At 41.5% G+C, this 22,022-nt stretch overlaps 1 protein-coding gene across 5 annotated transcripts in view; it reads left to right on the forward strand.

Moving 5' to 3' along the window:
- MYO1A (myosin IA) overlaps nt 1-22,022 on the forward strand; it is a 388,633-nt gene that overhangs the window by 225,215 nt on the left and 141,396 nt on the right. For all 5 annotated transcript variants that reach the window (XM_078689001.1, XM_078689003.1, XM_078689002.1 and 2 more), the window contains exon 12: nt 5,178-5,264. In XM_078689001.1, coding sequence (XP_078545127.1) covers nt 5,178-5,264 — 87 coding nt within the window. The remainder of the gene's footprint in view (nt 1-5,177; nt 5,265-22,022) is intronic.

A 22,022-nucleotide genomic window follows, 5' to 3' on the forward strand; every position in this document is an offset into this window, starting at 1 on the left:
ATCCTATCGGCCAATATCCCTGATAAACGATGAACCCAAGATCCTTGCCAAACTGCTTGCCCAGCGGTTGATCCCCCACCTCTCTTCTTTAGTGCATCCGGACCAATCTGGATTCATGCCGCATCGTAGCACTGCACTTACTTTTCGCAGACTCTATGCGGTATTGGCGCGCGCGCCATGTATTCAGGAACCCACAGTCATCCTCTCCCTAGACGCCACTATGGCGTTTGACACAGTAGAATGGCCTTACCTGTTTGCAGTACTGCATCACATGGGCTTCGGCCCCAAATTCTGCGCCTGGATTCGACTCCTTTACAACAAACCCATGGCGCACGTTGTGGCTAATGGACACATCTCTCGAGACTTCCCGCTTGGTCGAGGTACGAGACAGGGCTGTCCGTTGTCCCCGCTGCTTTTTGCACTGATTCTTGAACCACTAGCAATATGGATTAGGTGGGAACCCTCTATAAAAGGACTCTCATGGACCAATACGTGGGAGGACCGCATATCCCTATATGCGGAAGACATCTTGCTATATTTCACCTCCCCCAAGAAATCCATTGTGGAACTTCTGAACGTCTGCGAGAAGTTCGGTAGAGTATCCGGGTACACAATAAATTGGTCTAAATCCGTTCTCTATGTCTTGACTGGTCCTCCTCCTGTTCTCCCCGCGAGTTGTCCCCTCCGAATTACTGCGGCGGCATTCAGATATCTAGGCATTTATATTACGGTAGACCCAAATGACTTTTATACTTTAAATCTTGGTCCCCATTTGGAACGGTTTAAATGAGACGTTAAGAAATGGCGAACTCTCCCACTTACGCTCTTGGGTAAGGCGGCGCTATATAAAATGATGGCGCTCCCACGATTTCTGTATGTCCTTGAGAATACGCCGTTCTTGGTTTCTGATTCCTATTTTTAGGGCTATTGCCACAGCTGTTCCACCCTCCTGTGGGATGGGAAGACACCACGTATTGCGCAAGCCTAGCTAACAAGGAGTTGCTATGATGGGGGTATAGCACTTCCAAATTTAGAATTATACTACTGGGCGGCGCATCTCAAGCAGCTTAATTACTGGCTGCATGCCCCGCAGTCTGATCCAGCATACCGATCTGACAGACAGTGCTTGGAGGACAAGGGGCTGTTGAGAAACCTATACAGTCGCCGCATTCCATCAGATTTACTGGGACCCACGCGACACTCTGTACAGATATGGTATAAAGGGAACAGACGTCTTAGATGCTCTGGGACAATCACACAAATGACACGTCTGTGGGACTCCTACAGATTGGGTTTCCTGTGTAACAGTACGGGGTTCCGAGAATGGGACAATAAAGGCATCTCAGTGGTGGGTGACCTTTGGAAGGGAGGGAAAGTGGTAGACTTCTCCCACCTCCAGGCACATTACGAAATGACACAGAAGGAGAAATTCAGATACCTACAGGTTAGGCACGCACTACAATCAGCTATACCTACGGGTACAGACCTACAGGAATCCTCCCCTCTGGAAGATAGGCTTCTGACTGAATAAATGCCAGAGAGAGCCAATACCTTGACCTACAGAAAATTGATTAATAACCTTCCGGTCTTAACGTCCACACTGAGACAAAGCTGGTCCGGAGATGTGGGTGACTTTGATGAGTCCGAGTGGCGGGAGGCCTTGTCATCTACCCGAGAAATAGCAATACCCTCTAATCTAAAACTGGTACAACTTAAGATATTGCACCAAACTTACTACACCAGAACGACGCTGTACAGGATTGGGTCTGCCTCACATAAATATTACTTACGGAGTTGTGGAGAAGAGGGGACATTCTATCATACCGTCTGGGACTGTAAACACATAGCGGCATACTGGACATCAGTCAAGCGCACAATTTCCCAAACTATAGATGTTTCCCTTGTGCCGGAACCCCGTCGTTGCTTGCTGAATGTGTGGGAACCCAATGACTTAAATCACCGCCAGCAGGATTGGGTAATGTTGGGCATGATGGTCGCAAAACGCAACATTGCCTTATTATGGGGTTCGGATGTGCTACCCACCCTCCGTAAATGGTGCAAGGATATGGATGAAATGATGGTGGCAGAAAAGTCGGTATTCGTACATCGTGGGTGTCCCAAAAAATGGGAGAGAATATGGGGGGCCTGGAATAAGTTTTGTGGTAACATATGTGAGCCTCCTACCCTCATTGACGATGACAGTGCCTCAGAATGATACTGATTTGAAATGTACGAGATGAATGATACCGAAATGTTGACAAGTATGCTCCTTATATGTAACATGTATGATGACCAGGGTTGCTTTACTCGATTGATCCACACAATGAACATAATTCTGTATTTGCGTATAACTGTCCCATCTGTTCTGTTTAATAAAAACAATTTAAAAAAAGTAGTAACAGATACGCATCTGATTTGAGGATATTATCAGGCAACAATTAATGGATGTAGCATATTGTGCAAGCCATTGAATCGATAATGAAACATTACATCATTATCGAGTTATCAAAATGATGGTTGGTTAAAGGTTTGTTAATGAATATTTATGTATTTATATATTTTTTTATATTTATTAATATATATTTTATTTATATTTATTGCTATTGCGATGGATTAACCATATTTTGCACATTGTGATACCAGATTTGCTTCTATGAATAAGAACATCAATTTGCATTAAGCATGGATTGTACAGCGAGAAATAATCGTAAGAAAGTAGTAATTTTTGGCATTTGCCATAAAAACCACGTGCAATGTCTCATTACCTTTGATGCTAGAATTTGCGTAATTTGCACATTAGGTCAAATTTGTATATACTTAGCACCTTATTGTCCCATCAGCTTCTTATCTCTACCTATTGCGTATTTTGCACATTAGCCTCACTTACGGTTGCACACTGAGTGCTTAATTAATTTTTTGCTGTTATAAGACATGATGAAAAACAAATGTATTCGGCAATGCAATGTTATATGCTTTGGTCTTTAATTAATTCTTATTGTATCGTAACAGCACTGATTTATGCACAAAGAAATGCTTGATGCCGGAAAGTAATTTTTCTATGTCTATTCACTAACTTCCGGGGTCTACTCTTTTTAAATGCCTACCCTGCCATTGCAACGCGTCATGTGATCAAGACCCGATAGGGGTTGAAACGCGGTATGGCGGGCTGGCTGGTCACGATTGAATAAAGAAAATTGGATTGGCACTATATTTGGGTCCATCTTCGTCTCTTTTTGTGGTCAAGCAACTTCTTGAAGCGACGTTGGAGTAATATATTTATATATATATATATATATATATATATATTACACTGGTATGTATATATATATATATTTACATGTATGTATGTATCATATATATATATATATATGTATATATATAATAGATAGATAGATAGTTAGATAGATAGATAGATATAAAATTACTAAAGCAAATGAAGGCTAAAGGGGCGAGATAGGTGAAAATGTCAGTTCAAACATATTTTTTAAACTAAGCAACCCACTAAAATTCATTAGTTACAGTTATCTCAAGTAACTATAATTGGTGCCCTAAAGTAACTATAACTTACCCCCACCATGCCCAATATTACACCATGTGTGGTGTAATATGGGGCATATGAGCAGTGCGTGCTGAGGGAGCGGGTTTGGGAAGCCATACAGAAAAAACTGATCAGAATTACACAAAATTTGGCAGAAAGCTAGATCTTTACTAGGATAGATAGCTTTTTCTGAGTTGGTGCAAATCCATTCCGATGTTTTTGAGAAATTAAGGTAAAAAATATAGTGATATCTGGACTGTTGGTGCTGCGAGAGTCCCACAGGACTTTGGCGGTACTGTAAATTTAAAAAATAAAGCATTCTGACCGAGAATGCTTTTTCCTATCAATCACTTTGGTCCTGTGGGACCAATAGCGGTTCTGTAGGACCGAGCAATCTGACTGGCTGGCCGTAACATGAATGTAAATCTTGTGGCTGCAAGGACTCTGGTACTTGGTCTTCTTGTCCTAAGTTAATGAAAAAATTAAATACAAGGGGCTGAGTAGCCGTACCTTGACACCCTTGATCTTGTAGGGTGGAGAAAAAAAATGTTTGCACATGCTGCAGGTCCTTCAATACTTCTGTGGGACTCAGAGCGGTCCCTGTGTCATACACTGGGACTCTCGCTTAAGGTGTGGTCCTGCTTGACCACGCAATCATCAAGTGAAGCTTGCTCAATTTGGCCAAACCACCGGTGGTGATTAAGCTGCAGTACCATGAGAGTACCATGGTATTAAAAATAAAAAACATTTAAAGAACCAAAAAAATGTGCGGTGAAAGGGTCCATGTGAGTTGGCCTCTCACAGGGGTTGGCGGCCTACGGGGGATGGGCGCACGGCCTGGCCACAGGTCAGGCACTGCAGCCAACGCCACACTGCGCATTGCTGAAGACCTACACATATGAAAATCGAAGGCATAAACAGATGAAAACTTCACTGGTAGCTAAATTGTACACCGTAAAACCTTTACTGTTCTGAATGCCACTTGTCTCCAGTACTACACTGACCTATTCGCGGAACAGTAGCATGGATGATGTCAGTGATGCCATCAATGATATAATTTGAGTTGGCATTACTGGTGTCATTTGACATGCCATGAGTGATGTATTGTTTGAGCCGTAAGCAGTGCATGGTGGCGGCACAAATTATAGTTAGGTCAGTAAAGTATAAATGGTGGATTTCAGTGCTTTTTTTGTTGTTTTTTTAACTTCATTTTTTATTTTATTACAAGACCTAACTATAATGCCACTTTAACCTTTGTTTTTTTCCACTGACTATATATATATATGTGTGTGTGTTTTTGTATTTGTGTGTGTTTTTATGTATATTGCATTCTGGTACTTGTAGTTTGTATAACCCTGCGGCAAATCTACAAATACCAGAATGTAAAGCTTAAGAGATGGCTGGAAAACTGACTGAAAAATGAAGAAGGTCATGTTCTGGTCTGTGTTATTTTATTTGCTAGGGGGCTTATATTTTCCATGTTTGCACTGGCACAATCAAATATTGTCAAATTTGGCAGTCCCTCTTCATCTCCTTTGGCAGTCCCCCAAAACAGACATATAAAAAGATACTCTACAGAGCTATGTGTAAATCATCCACTGCATCCTGGTTATTGTGTGATCCCTCTTCTTCCATGCAGAGCACCTATGCCCGCGATGCCCTGGCCAAGAACATCTACGACCGCCTGTTCAACTGGATAATTGACCGTATAAACCAAAGCATTCGGGTGAGTACTTTCGACATCTGAAATAATACCACGATAGGCTGGTTCACTCCTGTGATAGATCTCTGTGCAACTTCTGTCTGAACCCTACATTGTACTGGGCCTGTCTTAGCTTCTTCTACTTCGGTGGTCTAGAAAGTGGCTCTCAGGAGGCAGGGTAGACCAGCTATACTCTTAGTTTGGCTACCACTGGATCAGCTGTTATATCAAAGGTTTTTGAGCTAATGCCCTGCAAATTTAGTGGATTTATGGCCCACTTCACTGCAGGGGTCTAAAGCTGCATTGTACCCTACACCTTCTGTGCTGCGGCTCCGCCCTCCAGTCAAGCGTGTAGCACACGGATACATTTCTGGTTGTTGCGGTGGGGAACAGCCATTCAGCAAGTAGCTGATAATTAGCATAACCTGTGACATCACAAGAAGTGACATGCTTGGAAGCGAACCGGAAGAAGTTGCATAACAGACAGTATTACAAATGTCCACAACAAACATAAAACCACTAATATCACCTCAAAAAAAAAGACAAAGGCCTAAATATTTCTGATCTGCAAACACTTTGTCTACAATTTTATGGAATTATTAAAAATACTCCCAATTCCCTCAAAAGTGAAATCATCACATCAAGCAAGAGTTTACTTTGTTGTGTAGCATAAGTGTACACATTACAAATTTCCCACAGATATCATTGCACTCAACAAATGCATGTACCCTGAAAGAAATGTATTCGAACTCTGTCAGGTTCGAACTTATCTGGGCTCATTCTGGTATGATTTATGGATAATGCCTGATGAACCGGAAGCGAAAGCAGTGCTGTAGAACGGCGGTGATGGGGAGGAATCCCGGAAATGCTGGTATCATTAGAAGCACAGTCAATGAGAGCCTTGGGCAGCCGCGGCTCGTGGAGGGAGTTGCGGTGGGGCTGGCAGGCGGGGCGGGGGTTGTGGCAGGCGGGGCGGGGGTGGGGGTGGGGTGCAGGGCACGGAACGAAATTCGTTTTATTAATTTAATTGTTTACTTACCTGCAATCATCCAGATTCCGGTGTTTATCATCCCCCACCCTGCCCCTCCCCCGCCCCGCCTGCCTACCCCACCGCAACTCCCTCCACGGGCCGCGGCTAGCCTTGAGCCTACCAATACATATTTATTAATGTTGAAAAAGAAAAACATCCTGCATTTGAGATAGTTTAAATGATTAAGTCACCTGCTGTACACATTTGTGTGCAATGGGGCATACTGCTGAGATGACTTTGGTAGTTAACGTGTCTGCTAGGAAGATCACTGTGTGCTCTCTTGTCTCAGGTTTGAACCATCACAATTGCTTAGTGGTTTATTATGGCTGCTGAAGAACTTGGAATCTAACATGTAAAATCACTCAAAGGATCACACTTTGGTTTGAAGATATCTTTGTTTGATATTCAGGTTGCAACTTCGAAGTCCAGTGCAGTAGTCCAGGTGGTCTCATGTCTACTGCAAACAGCTGTATGTCACCTGCAAGGAATCAATTTTAACCCTTGCTGATTCGTATTCAATCTGGTTCATTCTGATTATGAAATCAGATGCCTGTGGGGTTTGTACCCAATATTAGATTCTTTTTTTGTTGTCCTCGTTCTGCCAATCTCTTGCTAGAAACGCTCTTATCTCAATTGCCGTAACAGCTAAGAACAGAGTACCTGCATCCAAGAAAAGTAAGCCGTTTCCACTTCCATCCCTTCACCTGTGTGCCCGTAGCAAAGACCAGGGAGGACCAGGACAGACAGTATATTATTGGCTTAATCATCGGACCTCCTGGGGTGTATACTCCATTCTATCAGTAAGGGCCAATCCTTCTCCCGGCTTCTAGGGTCAAAGGCCATATCAGACTGGCTTGTGCTAATTATATTTTTAACACAGTCAGAAAAACAGGGTAGGCTTGCGGATTTCCAAAGCATACAAATCTCTCTTCTCGCCAGGAGAATCAAATAAAAAATGAATCTGGAGATAACCGTATTTGTTCATGTTGAGAAGTCCTTATGGAGCCCAAACAACATAAGAATTGGGCTTACCTCCACTTGTTGACCCGTTACTTCTCCCAGGAACTTACATATCTTAGGGTCATATGTATGAAGGCAATTTTGCGACCGCAAACCTCGAAATTCACCGAATTTCGGCGCTTGCGATCGCAAATCAGCAGTGTCCAATGTATGACACAAATGACCCCTCGCAAAATAAGGAATCGCAATTTTTGCGATACCCTATTTTGCAACAGCATTTAGGGAATCGCAAATTATGATTCCTTGGGTGGGGTATACTGCCAAGAATAGTGTGGGGGACTGTATAATTGTAAGCTTCAAGAGTCCCCTGGTTGTTACCTATATCTGTAATTGGCTAGGGGGTCCTGGGAATACCTCCATAGAATTGGTCCCCTTGTCATACTTCTATCCCAATGTACGTGACCAGACTAGGAGGAGGGACGAAGGCTGGACAAGCGTTGGCTTTGCTGTTGATGGGTCAAGATATAGGCCCACCTGTAATGCTATCCCTGTTTTTGGCACTTATGAACACCCTAACAGATTTAGCTGCCTTGACCAGGTTGATTGACTTCAAAAGGGTGCATCCTTACAATGTACACAAAGTATCGCTAGTAAATCTGTAGACGATACTGGTGTAATTACCCCAGTAACTGATCCATCCACTCAGGAAGGCTTAACCCCTCCATGCTCCTTGGGCCGAGTAAGTAACTTACAATGTAACCCACCTGGCTACAGCCCAATACCCGTAGTTTCGCCGAGTTCCAACCAGATATCTACTGCCTTATCCCCCTTGGAAACTCCACTGCAGGGGCCCGCAGCTCCATCCACAGAAACTGAACCAGAGAAAACTGGGGGGCAGGGCTCAAATTCACCAGCGGAAACCCTAAAGGTCTTCTCCTGGAATGTGGCGGGTATTGTTAACAAACTTCATACAAATGAATGGGATTCCTTAGTTGGAAGCAGCGACATCTGTCTTTTCCAAGAGACTTGGGCCAGGGAACCTTTGAGTAGAGCAGGGTACGCGGTCTTTGAAATTAAAGCCAGGTGGAGTGGCAAAAGGAGGCCCTCAGGTGGTTTGGCGGTTTGGGTAGCTAGTCACATTGGACTTAGTGCGGACAATGTACCGACCTTCTCGCAAGACATACAGTGTGTTCTACTCAAATGGCCTAACGTGCTAAATCTGGCAGTCATTAACGTTTACTCTCGCCCAGTCAGTGTAGCTATGGAGTCACCCGCATTAGAAGATCTTTCGTCATTCTTGGGCCAACTCCCCACTGACTGTAAGATAGTGATGGGCGGAGATTTTAACTGCCACTTTGAACCACTGGAAGATCTAATGGAGGGTGCACTTACTGCTGAAGATGACTATTGGGGTGTACCGTTATGTCATTCTCCCCACCCTAAATCTTGGTCACCTCTTGCAGTGCAAATTATGTCACTAACATTAAATTTTGCGCTAAGGGCTTGCAATGGACGTACCCCGTCCGACATCCCTTCATTGTGTACCTTCAATAGGAAGGATCATGAATCGAGGTTTGACTATATTTTTGTGGACATTGGTCTGTGGTCCAAGGTTCAAGATTTTAGGGTAATCATAAGAACTGACAGTGACCATAACGCACTTTTATTGGATATGGTGCATCCTGCACCTGTGGGTGGGTCACCACCCGATAACCCCAGTGAAGCCCCAGGGGAACTGGTTCTTAGCTCTAACAGACGTAGGGTAAAATGGGGGAAATTGGCTAACTCAGAAGAGAGTATAGCTAAAATCTATGAATTAGCACTCCCTAAGCTAAATGAACTGGATGTACTAATTAATCAGCCCAGACTGCCAAACTTCAATGAGAAAGTAGCCCAAATTCATGCAGATTTAGTGGGCGATCTTGGTGAGGTTTTCTATCCAGTGGTAGTTCCACGGAAGAAAAAGGTCGGAACTTCAACCTGGTACAATTCTACCTGCAGAAAGGTCAAGTCAGAGTTAATAGCTACAATAAAAGCAGGCTCTGATGAGGGTAAGATCATTGAGCTTAGGCGGAATTATAGGGAAGCCAGGGCAGTGGCAAGGGCAGAATGGGATTGGAATAGATGGCAGGATCTCACCCTAGCGCTAGAAGCGAGGGACTCCAGAAAATTCTGGTCCTTAGTAAACACAGGCACAGGAGAGCCAAAAGCAGCAGTGGAGCCAAATATTGCATCCTCCGTTTGGGAGGACCACTTTTGCAAATTGTATCAAGACATCTCTGAATGTGCCAATGGGGTGGACCCGGATGCTTCATCTAATTCTGTTGCCGGTTTAGAATTCACTCTTGGTGAGGTGGTCAGTGCAATAGAGAGATTGGCGATGGGGAAGGCCCCGGGATTAGACAGATTGCCCGGTGACCTTTTTAGACACCACCCAGAGATATGGGGCCCGTACCTCCTCATTCTATTTAATTCCATCGCGGGAGGTATGGAGATCCCCTGCACTTGCCTGGGGGCGGAGATAGTGCCTATTTTCAAAAAGGGCTCTCCTCTTCTCCCAGCCAACTACAGGCCGATCAGCCTCATAGATGCCCCCCAAAAATTATTTTCCCGCCTTCTCCTGGACCACCTATTAGATTGGATGGAGGACAATGAAATCCTGAGCCCCCTCCAGGCTGGCTTCAGGAAAAACACGTCCACCATGGACCAGATTTTCCGCCTCGTTCTCCTCTATTGGAAAACCGTGAGGATCGAGGGGGGAAGGCTGTACATGGTGTTCGTGGACCTGAGGTCAGCCTTTGACCTGGTCCCTCGTAAGAAATTGTGGGACATGCTATAGTTAGGCTCCATACCAGTAACTTTGCACAGGTTAGGTGTGGGAGGGATGGAGCGCTGTCATCCAGGTTCCCAGTCCTCAGAGGGGTAAGACAGGGTTGTGTTTTGGCCCCAACCCTGTTTTGCCTTTATGTTAACTGTGTCATATCCCATCTTGACAATGTTAGGGACAATGACGCTCCTTTTTTGGCAGGCAGGAAGGTGCCGGCTATAATGTACGCCGACGATACCCTCCTGCTTTCCAAATCACCGATGGGGATCCAGCGGATCCTAGATGGATTTGGTCTCTTCTGTAGACAATATGGTCTTGAGATCAATACTGAGAAGACCAAATTTATGATATTTAACCCCTCCCCTAAAAACAAGACCTAATCCGTCCTTGGGATCAGCAAGATTGGAAAGGGTAAAAACCTTTCAATACCTGGGTGTAATACTACATGAGAATCTATCTTGGGACCCCCAAATAGTAAGATCCCGGCTCAAGCTCAGTCAATTGTCCGGTGCAATTTTGAAGGTTTCAAACACTTCTACTTTCAAACCTATCAGCCCGGCAATAGAAATGTATAAAACTCAAGCAAAAGCGGCCGCTTCTTATGGTAGTGAGCTATGGGGCCACAAAGTAGGCACAGAACTTCTAAGCGTAGAAAATAATTTTCTTAGACGTCTCCTAGCCCTCCCCCGAGGCACACCCCTGCTTCCCCTGAGATTAGATGTGGGTCTCCCTTCCATCTCTGAGGACCTGGAACTTAAGCCTTTAAGATTCTGGCACAGGCTCTGGACCACAAGTGAGCTTGCACACTATAGGCACGATCTCATCCATGTACTAAACCTGAATACGTGTGACAGGATCCCTTGGTTGGTCTATATAAAGAAAGAACTGTACCGTTTGAGACTCCAGGAGTTATGGGATGCTCCCGAACAAGGCTGCCAAAGGGTCTCCCGCAAAAGCTTGGTGGAAATATATAAGGAAAAAAGTCCATCCACTTTGGTATCGGCACCCAATAATGGCATTTTAACAGATCGATTCCTGGATTCCAAAAATTCTTATCAATTTGAAGATTTTATGGACATTATTTTCCCCATTTTAGCTCAAAACTATTCATCCAATGGAGGTTAGGCACCTTGCCTATTAAAACTTTTACCTGTAAATGGACAAAGAGCGATGACAAAATCTGCCCAGGGTGCAGTAATCATGATGAGGATGAAATCCATGTTCTGTTCTTCTGCCCAGCCTACAATAGGCCAAGGAAATACTGGCTCGTGCCATTATGTAGGAACTTGGGCATAAAGAGCCATCTGTATTCATATAGAATATTGAAAACTAGCACTCTGCCCCACATAGTTTTTGCAGTCGCCAAATACATAATGGCCATGTGGCAGATGAGGACTAAATTACTAAAAAACTGTCACTGCTAAGAACTGTAAGGTACTCCCATCATGAATAGACTTCCAAGGAATGTAATTTTTATGTAATGTTTTTTCTCCTTTCTTTTTTATTCTCTTTGTATAATGGGATGCCCTGTAATGTGCTTGTTTTTTTATTGTATCTTTTATGGTCTATATGACCGAAATAAAGCATTTTTGGATTGGATTGGATTGGATTCCTTAAATGCAATGTAAGAAGCACAGAAAAAGTGCAATTTGGACTTAAGGAATCGCAAATTACAACCAACTTCAAGTTAGTGGTAATTTGCGATTACTTTGAAAAATGCACTTTTTTGCATTTTTTAAAGTGCCATGTGACTCACATACATGCCCATAGGGCATGTATGTGTGCCACATCTGCACCCATGCTCATTTTAGGGTTGTAACAGGGTATCCTTTTGACACCCTGGCACCCTTAAAATTGCATTCTCAATTAGCGATTCTCTAATTGGGAATCACAAATTGAGAATGTCTTCCCCTTAATTCCTATGGGCCTCTAGGCCCATAGGAATATGTAGGATTTGCAACATTTATTGCAAATCCTACATACATAGTGTTTTGTGATTCTCAAATAGCGATTCGCAAAAAATTGCTATTTGAGAATCGCAAAGTGACATTTTCATTCATGTGACCCTTAGTCCAATAACTGGAAATCTTTGGGCATGTCATGAACATATGGATATTGTCTGCTGAGGGGTGCTTACATTTTGAACAGACATACAGGGTTCCGTAAATTTTCGACAACTTAGCTGGGGACCAATAAACCCTATATGTGGCAAAAAGATGGTTACGCTTGAGGTCAGCAGGTTTCACAACTGCTCGTAGAATTGCGAAAGAGTCCAGCCAAACCTCTTTCATATTTTCACCCATTAGCTCTTCATTCCAAAGCTTTAGAATATCCAAGTCTAGGTTGTCATCAGCCTCTAGCAGAGCCTTTTACCACAGAAATACTTCCTTTTTGAATGGGCTATTCTCATCGTCTGATTGAGCCAGGCGTCTTCCTCCTCTTCCACCCAAATCTGTCTTGCCCACCAAGTGGAAACTTGATAGTACTTGAATCTTGTTAAAAGACCCCTGATACGGATGCTTAAGAACTCCCAGCTAACCAAAGATGAGGCCTCTTTCAGATCCCCCCAGCATAGTAATCCTTCAGATTTTAATGGCAAACTAAGCTGGTCCCTCAAACACTCAGGAGTTCCCGGGGAGTCCCAAATCAGGGCCCAGGAAGAGTAATAAGGAACTCATAAACCATCTAACATTGCCCCAAAGAGTATTCCCATGGAAAACTGGTCGACCTTATCTATCAACATACGAAAATTCTTAAAGTGAAATGCATAACAATATGCCGTTAAATCCGGGAGGGACAAGCCCCCCTTCTCCAGCCTCCTCCTAAGCTTTTTCCACAATATCCTTGATCCCTTAGAGGACCAAATAAAGATGCTGATCTTACCCTAAAGCGTGGCTACCTCAGCCTTATCAAAAGGTAGGGAGATAGAGTTAAAAAGAAAAGTTATCTTGTGGAGGACAATCAGTATAATTTGGTATCCTGCTTGTATAATGGGCCGTGCTTCTTGAATAATAGGGCGTCTTGCTTGTATAATGGGGCGTGCTGCTTGTATAATGGGGCGTCCTGCTTGTATAATGGGGCATGCTGCTTGTATAATGGGGCTTCCTGATTGTATAATGGGATGTCCTGCTTGTATAATGGGGTGTTCTGCTTGTATAATGAGACGTCCTACATGTATAATGAGACGTCCTGCTTGTATAATGGGACGTCCTGCTTGCATAATGGCCTGTTCTGCTTGCATAATGAGAAGTCTTGGTTGTATTATTTGTCATCCTGCTTGTATAATGGGGCATGCTTCTTGTATATTGGGGCGTCTTGCTTGTATAATGGGGCTTCCTGCTTGTATAATGGAGCGTGCTGCTAGTATAATGGGGCATGCTGCTACTATAATGGGGCATGCTGCTACTATAATGGGGTGTGCTGCTAGTATAATGGGGTGTTCTGCTTGTATTATGGTGTGTCCTACTTGTATAATGGGACGTCCTGTTTGTATAATGGGGTGTTCTGCTTGTATAATGGAGCGTCCTGCTTGTATAATGGGGCGTGCTGCTAATATAATGGGGCGTGCTGCTTGTATAATGGGGCATGCTGCTTGTATAATGGAGCTTCCTGATTGTATAACGGGATGTCCAGCTTGTATAATGGGGTGTTCTGCTTGTATAATGGGACGTCCTACATGTATAATGGGATGTCCTGCTTCTATAATGGGACATCCTGCTTGTATAATGGGGCGTGCTGCTTTTATAAATCGGCGTACTGCTTGTATAAGGGGATGCCCTGCTTGTATATTGGGGTGTTCTGCTTGTATATTGGGTCGTCCTGCTTGCATAATGGGTCAAACGGGATTACAGGTCTCAAAATGCAAAGAAAAACCTAGACTGGATAAGCTACTTTATAGCTGTGAACCTCTTTAAAAACTCTTCAGTGTAAAACCATAGTGACTCTCAGCTAGATTCATCATTGTAAAATCGGTTCGCAAAGGGCCAGATTCTGAGAATCTGGCCCTTTGCGAGCGCAATTTTTGCATTTGGGATTCATCATCCCAAATGCAAAAATCGCAAAATGCGAAATCGCTATATTGCGAGGAATTGCATTTAAGGAATCTCTATTTGAGATTCCTTAAATGCAATTCATGAACCATTTTGGAATTGCGAATTCGCAATTTTTGGCCGCTATTTACCACGAAGTCTGACTTCGTGGTAAATAGCGAAAAGTTAGAAAAATGCACTTTAGTGCATTTTTCTAAGTTGTATGTCACACACACACATGTCCTTTGGTTATGTGTGTGCGCAACATCAGTCTACATTTTCATTTCAGGGGTGCTACAGGGTGTCCTTTGGACACCCCTGGCACCCTTGAAATCGCATCCTTATTTGCGATTAGCAAATTGCTAATCGCAAATAAGGAATGACTCCCCATTCAGCCCATAGGAATGAATGGGGAGTTATTCCTTATTTGCGATTAGCAATTTGCTAATCGCAAATAAGGAAGCTGAAGGAATCGCAAATAATATTGCGATTCCCACATGAATGCCGTTTTGCGAGTCCTTAATAGCGATTCCTTAATAATCGCTATTAGGACTCGCAAAACATTACAATGATGAATCTGGGGGTATGTGCTTACCACCGCAACAAAGAAACAAAACAACAGCAAAACAAGCAAAGTTAATATATTTTTGCCAAAGACTGAACTTCCTTAGAAACAAGAAGCAGAACTAGATGGTGGTAAACACATACGAAACAATTTAAGTATAGAGAGGCAGAGAAAGTTAATCGGGGAAAGAGTTTGGGCCATATGTATCATTGAGATTTGCATTCGCAAAGGCCGAAATTCGCAGAATTTCGGCCTTTGCAAATGCGAATTCGCAAAATGATATGTATGAAGGAAATCCCGATGCAACATTTTTGATTCCTTATTTTGCGATTGCCTGTAAGGAATCGCAAATTTTGCAATTCCTTAAATGCAATGTAAGAAGGCAAAAAAATTTGCTAAATGGCCTTAAGGAATCGCAAATTACCACCAACTTCTAGTTGGTGGTAAGTTGCGAATTCCTTGAAAAATGCACATTTTTGCATTTTTCAAAGTGCCATGTAATGCACATACATGCCCTTAGGGCGTGTATGTGCACCACATGTGCACCTATGCTTATTTCAGGGGTGCAACAGGGTGTCCTTTGGACACCCCTGCACCCTTGAAATTATTCTCAATGTGCGATTAGCCTCCTGGCCCATAGAAATGAATGGGAAAGTATTCCTTAATTGCGAATTCGCAATTTGCGAATTCGCAATTAAGGAATATCAAGAAATTGCTAAAAAATTGCATTTTTCTTGATACATACCATTTTGCGATTCTGAAATTGCGATTTCTTAAAAATCGCTATTACAGAATCGCAAAATGGTTCCTTGAAACATATGGCCCTTTGTTTGTTACCAATTGGGGACTTCCGTTTTGACTGAATGGACAATAAATGCAGATTCGCACGGCTGATACGGAGCCATTACTCCACATAATATCCATTTTTACAGAACTGACAGCACTGCGGCAGAAATGTTTAAGACCAGCCTACCTTCGGTTAAAAAATCAGGGATTATGCTTAAGCGGTGAAAGCATATTTAAGGGGTGTTGACCCCAAATTACCTGTCTGTTTTTAACATTTTTGGATAGAGTTTTAAATATGAGTATTTTATCTGAACATCAGGCCACTGAGGGTGTTCTTTTGTAAAGATGATATATTTGCTCTATTGTATGTCAATGGTATCTACAATGATTTTAAATTGTGCAATACAGATTTTATATAATAATAATTAAGGCTTTTTTATCCGAGGCCCTGGAGTTCTTTCACCTGGCCTGCAGTTGACTTTTTCAGGTCTGGTTATTTTTTTCTCCCAGAGCCCCCTCTCCTCCAAAATCTGGAGGGATCCAAACGCCACCGCCCCCATTTCCTACGCCCATGCTCCCAGCCCCTCTCGTGCCCTGTTGCACAACTCATGTTCAAACTGTGTTGGGATGTAAGAGCTATATCCTGTTAGGTCACTCGAGGCACCTTGCCTGGGCCGCTTGTGATATCCAGTCCGACCATGCTCCATGGTGCACAGTATAAGGGCACCGTGGAGACGTTTTGAAGCATGGGCAAAGTGGGCTTTGGACCAGGGCCCCAGCCTTTCAGGGGCCCCCTGATAGAGCCAGCTCTGTTCTGCAGAGTCTTGCCCTGATGACCTTGAATAAGTCTTAAACAGATTGTTTAAAATACTGTTTTCCTTTCATTTATTTTTGCCGTTTTGCGAGTCCTTAATAGCGATTCCTTAATAATCGCTATTAAGGACTCGCAAAACATTACAATGATGAATCTGGGGGTATGTGCTTACCACCGCAACAAAGAAACAAAACAACAGCAAAACAAGCAAAGTTAATATATTTTTGCCAAAGACTGAACTTCCTTAGAAACAAGAAGCAGAACTAGATGGTGGTAAACACATACGAAACAATTTAAGTATAGAGAGGCAGAGAAAGTTAATCGGAGAAAGAGTTTGGGCCATATGTATCATTGAGATTTGCATTTGCAAAGGCCGAAATTCGCAGAATTTCGGCCTTTGCAAATGCGAATTCGCAAAATGATATGTATGAAGGAAATCCCGATGCAAAATTTGCGATTCCTTATTTTGCGATTGCCTGTAAGGAATCGCAAATTTTGCAATTCCTTAAATGCAATGTAAGAAGGCAAAAAAATTTGCTAAATGGCCTTAAGGAATCGCAAATTACCACCAACTTCTAGTTGGTGGTAAGTTGCGAATTCCTTGAAAAATGCACATTTTTGCATTTTTCAAAGTGCCATGTAATGCACATACATGCCCTTAGGGCGTGTATGTGCACCACATGTGCACCTATGCTTATTTCAGGGGTGCAACAGGGTGTCCTTTGGACACCCCTGCACCCTTGAAATTATTCTCAATGTGCGATTAGCCTCCTGGCCCATAGAAATGAATGGGAAAGTATTCCTTAATTGCGAATTCGCAATTTGCGAATTCGCAATTAAGGAATATCAAGAAATCGCTAAAAAATTGCATTTTTCTTGATACATACCATTTTGCGATTCTGAAATAGCGATTTCTTAAAAATCGCTATTACAGAATCGCAAAATGGTTCCTTGATACATATGGCCCTTTGTTTGTTACCAATTGGGGACTTCCGTTTTGACTGAATGGACAATAAATGCAGATTCGCACGGCTGATACGGAGCCATTACTCCACATAATATCCATTTTTACAGAACTGACAGCACTGCGGCAGAAATGTTTAAGACCAGCCTACCTTCGGTTAAAAAATCAGGGATTATGCTTAAGCGGTGAAAGCATATTTAAGGGGTGTTGACCCCAAATTACCTGTCTGTTTTTAACATTTTTGGATAGAGTTTTAAATATGAGTATTTTATCTGAACATCAGGCCACTGAGGGTGTTCTTTTGCAAAGATGATATATTTGCTCTATTGTATGTCAATGGTATCTACAATGATTTTAAATTGTGCAATACAGATTTTATATAATAATAATCAAGGCTTTTTTATCCGAGGCCCTGGAGTTCTCTCACCTGGCCTGTAGTTGACTTTTTCAGGTCTGGTTTTTTTTTTCTCCCAGAGCCCCCTTTCCTCCAAAATCTGGAGGGATCCAAACGCCACCGCCCCCATTTCCTACGCCCATGCTCCCAGCCCCTCTCGTGCCCTGTTGCACAACTCATGTTCAAACTGTGTTGGGATGTAAGAGCTATATCCTGTTAGGTCACTCGAGGCACCTTGCCTGGGCCGCTTGTGATATCCAGTCCGACCATGCTCCATGGTGCACAGTATAAGGGCACCGTGGAGACGTTTTGAAGCATGGGCAAAGTGGGCTTTGGACCAGGGCCCCAGCCTTTCAGGGGCCCCCTGATAGAACCAGCTCTGTTTTGCAGAGTCTTGCCCTGATGACCTTGAATACGTCTTAAACAGATTGTTTAAAATACTGTTTTCCTTTCATTTATTTTTGACGTGGGGGACATGTGAGTCTATTACAGACATTTTGCAGAGAAATGTTGTGTTTATGTTTCATGCAACATCCATAAAAAGTTTGTTTTAGGGATTATATTATTGTCAGTCAAAATATCGAGGTACCAGAATATCGTGGTCAAAATATCGATGGACAAAATATCGAATTCCTATCTCCATACAGGTAAGTACCAAAAAATCGATACCAAAATATCGTTGTTAAAAATATAGTTTTATAAAAATATCGATTTTTTAATGTCTTAAAATTAATATAAAATTAATTAAATTATGAATATAATTAAAGAAAACATGGTTAGAATTATTTAAAAAATGTTACAATGAATAAATTATAAATGGAATGTAACAAATATTATTAAACATGCAGCTTTAAAAAATATATATATTAACTTAATAATATTAATAAACAATTATTAAATGTAATTATAAGATGTTAACATAATTACAATTATAATTACATATATATCTAAATAAACCTGTAATATAAATATAAAAATTAATTTAATATATAAATATTAAATAATTAAATATACATTTTTTTATATCATTTCACACTACATTAATTATAACAGTAGGGAAAACATTGCATAGCGTAGGGGATACAATTACTACTCCCACTCCAACAAGTGTAACAGTAGGGAAAGTGTTGTATAACGGGAGGGTAACAATTACTATTCCCGCTGCAGGGAATGCAACAGTAGGGAAAGTGTTGGATAGCGGCTGGGTAAAATGTATTATTCCCACTCCAGTGAGTAGAAAAGTAGGGAAAGTGTTGGATAGCGGGTGGGTAAAAATTACTATTCACACTCCACCAAGTGCAACAGTAGGGAAAGTGTTGGATTGCGGGTGGGTGAAAATTGCTATTCCCACTCCTGCGAGTGCAACAGTAGGGAAAGTGTTGGATAGCTGGTGGGAATAATTTACTATTCCCACTCCACCAAGTGTAACAGTAGGGAAACTGTTGCATAGCGGGTAGGTAAAAATTACTATTCCCACTTCATCGAGTGCAACAGTAGGGAAAGTGTTGGATATCTGGTGGGAATAATTTACTATTCCCACTCCACCAAGTGTAACAGTAGGGAAAGTGTTGGATAGCGGGTAGGTAAAAATTACTATTTCCACTGCAGCGAGTGCAACAGTAGGGAAAATGTTGGATAGTGGGTGGCAATAATTTACTATTCCCACTCCACTCAGTGCAACAGTAGGGAAAGTGTTGGATAGCGGGTAGGTAAAAATTACTTTTCCCACTCCAACGAATGCAACAGTAGGGAAAGTGTTGGATAGTGTGTGGAATTAATTTACTATTGCCACTCCACCAAGTGTAACAGGTGGGAAAGTGTTGGATAGCGGGAGGGTAACAATTACTATTCACACTCCAACAGTAGGGGGAAAGTGTTGAATTGCGGGTGGGTAAAAATGACTATTCCCACTCCAGCGAGTGCAACAGTAGGGAAAGTGTTGGATATCTGGTGGGAATAATTTACTATTCCCACTCCACCAAGTGTAACAGTAGGGAAACTGTTGCATAGCGGGTAGGTAAAAATTACTATTCCCACTCCAGCGAATGCAACAGTAGGGAAAGTGTTGGATATCTGATGGGAATAATTTACTATTCCCACTCTACCAAGTGTAACAGTAGGGAAACTGTTGCATAGCGGGTAGGTCAAAATTACTATTCCCACTTCATCGAGTGCAACAGTAGCGAAAGTGTTGGATATCTGGTGGGAATAATTCACTATTCCCACTCCACTCAGTGTAACAGTAGGGAAAGTGTTGGACAGCGGGAGGGTAAAAATTATTATTTCCACTCCACTGAGTGCAAAAGTAGGGAAAGTGTTGGATAGCGGTGGGAATAAAAACTATTCCTACTCCAGCGTGTGCAACAGTAGGAAAGTGTTGGATAGCGGGTGGAAGTAATTTACTATTCGCACTCCACCAAGTATAACAGTAGGGAAAGTGTTGGATAGTTTAGTGGATTAATTTAGCATTCCCACTCCTGCAATATAATTAACATTAATTAACAAATAATTAATTACATTTTTTTACCTCCCACCATATTCGCCTATTAGCACCACAACCAATATTGTAAAATATTAATACATTACCATAATTAATTATCAATTAATTATTTAACTAATAACAATTACCAATAAAATTAATAACTATCAAATATAAATGAACACAATTAACTCTATAAAATAACATCAAATAAATATTATCTAAAAAATATTAAATTTTATCAACCCTCAACCCACTCCTAAAAAAAAGTACACAATTAACAATTTAACAAATTAATTATTAATATCAAATGAATAACTAAGAACGTTTTATTAACGCAATTAACATAATTAGCAATAAATTAAATATTCATTTTAATCAATTTACAATTAAATAATTAATTAATTAAAACAATTAACAATATAAATTATTAAATACAAAATATGAATTAATTCATTAATTTAAATTAAATTACTTCCCACCCTATTCCCCTATAAACCCACAACCCGCTACGGAACTAAAATACTCATAAATAATTTAACATAAAATTCATTACTTAAAAAAAATTCCAACATACATTACAAAAAATATATATTTTTTCACACATATACTAACACTTAAAACACTTAAAAAGAAAATCGATATTATTGACAACGATATTATGACTGTGTATATTACTAACTTCGATATTATAAATAACGATATTTCTTACCTGCATTTCGATATTCTGCACCACTATATTTTTGTCGATATTATGTCCTCTCGATATTTCAAAGTCAATATTTTGCCATCTCGATATTTAAAATTAGATCTTTTGATTGTTTACCTTATTTTAGATCAAAACAGGACCTCACATATTGATATGTCATAATATGTATAACTAATTATCATATCATTATCATGTATCACTAATTATCGGGAAAAAACACCTCCACTACGTGAAAACTAATTCTTTCCCCATTTTGTGTGCCTAAAAAAGAGTTGCTAGTAATGTTCAATAATTTCAGATTGGGGCAAAGAGTTTTTTCACAAGAGCTTCATCGCTCAGGTCCTCTGCAGAAGCGACTTCTGTAGAAGAGAAGCCATTCTAACTCCAGGGGCGAATTTAAAACAGATGCACATTTTGCACAGTAGAATCTGGAGCTGCTCTGGGCCCTCATTAGCGCACAACTCTTCTCTGGAGAGTCAGGCTGCGACCAGGTGTTCCATCTCCCTCTGTAAGGAGCAGGCAGCAAGCATTTAAGGACTGCAAATTGACTGCCAACATTTAGAGTTATCCGATCAATGCTTAACTGCGACAGCCAACTACATTCATCAAGGCGTAAATGGCGGCAGTTTCAACGCAGCAGTTAAGTGGCTCTGATCATCGGAGGAGCAGCCATTTTGAGAACATATGCACGTGAAATGCCATCAATGTGCCATGGTGCAGAATTAGGTCTGGTCCCACCATTACAATAAAACAGCGTTTCTAAGCACCACCATTATGTTTTTATTGAGTATTACAGCTGTTGAGTTATACAAGAAAGTTAAATCACTTTCCTAGCATACACTGGCAAAATGCAAAAAAATGTGGGTATGATTTTATTGATTTAGGTGTTTGATATAACCTTAGCATGTCATCTGGCTGCTGTTTTTGTGTTTTTTAAGATGAATCTGGTTTGCATCTTGCACTAGGGTGACCAACTGGCATAGTTGCAAATTCAGGACAGTGAGTGTAAAAATTCAGGACAAAGGGTCAAAATTCAGGACAAAAATTCGGGACAAAAGGTACAGATACATCAGAGGAGGTCACACAATAGTACATAAGTAAGTAAATAGACAACCAACAAAAGAATACATCAAAATAACTTTATATTAGGTTGAGACAATCGTGCACTTCACTTTCTGTCTCCGCTTTTGGCTACTGTGGCACCTTTTAGACCCCTCCCCACAGCT

The sequence above is a fragment of the Lissotriton helveticus genome, chromosome 1_1 (assembly GCF_964261635.1).
Source record: "Lissotriton helveticus chromosome 1_1, aLisHel1.1, whole genome shotgun sequence".
Classification (NCBI taxonomy): Eukaryota; Metazoa; Chordata; class Amphibia; order Caudata; family Salamandridae; genus Lissotriton; species Lissotriton helveticus.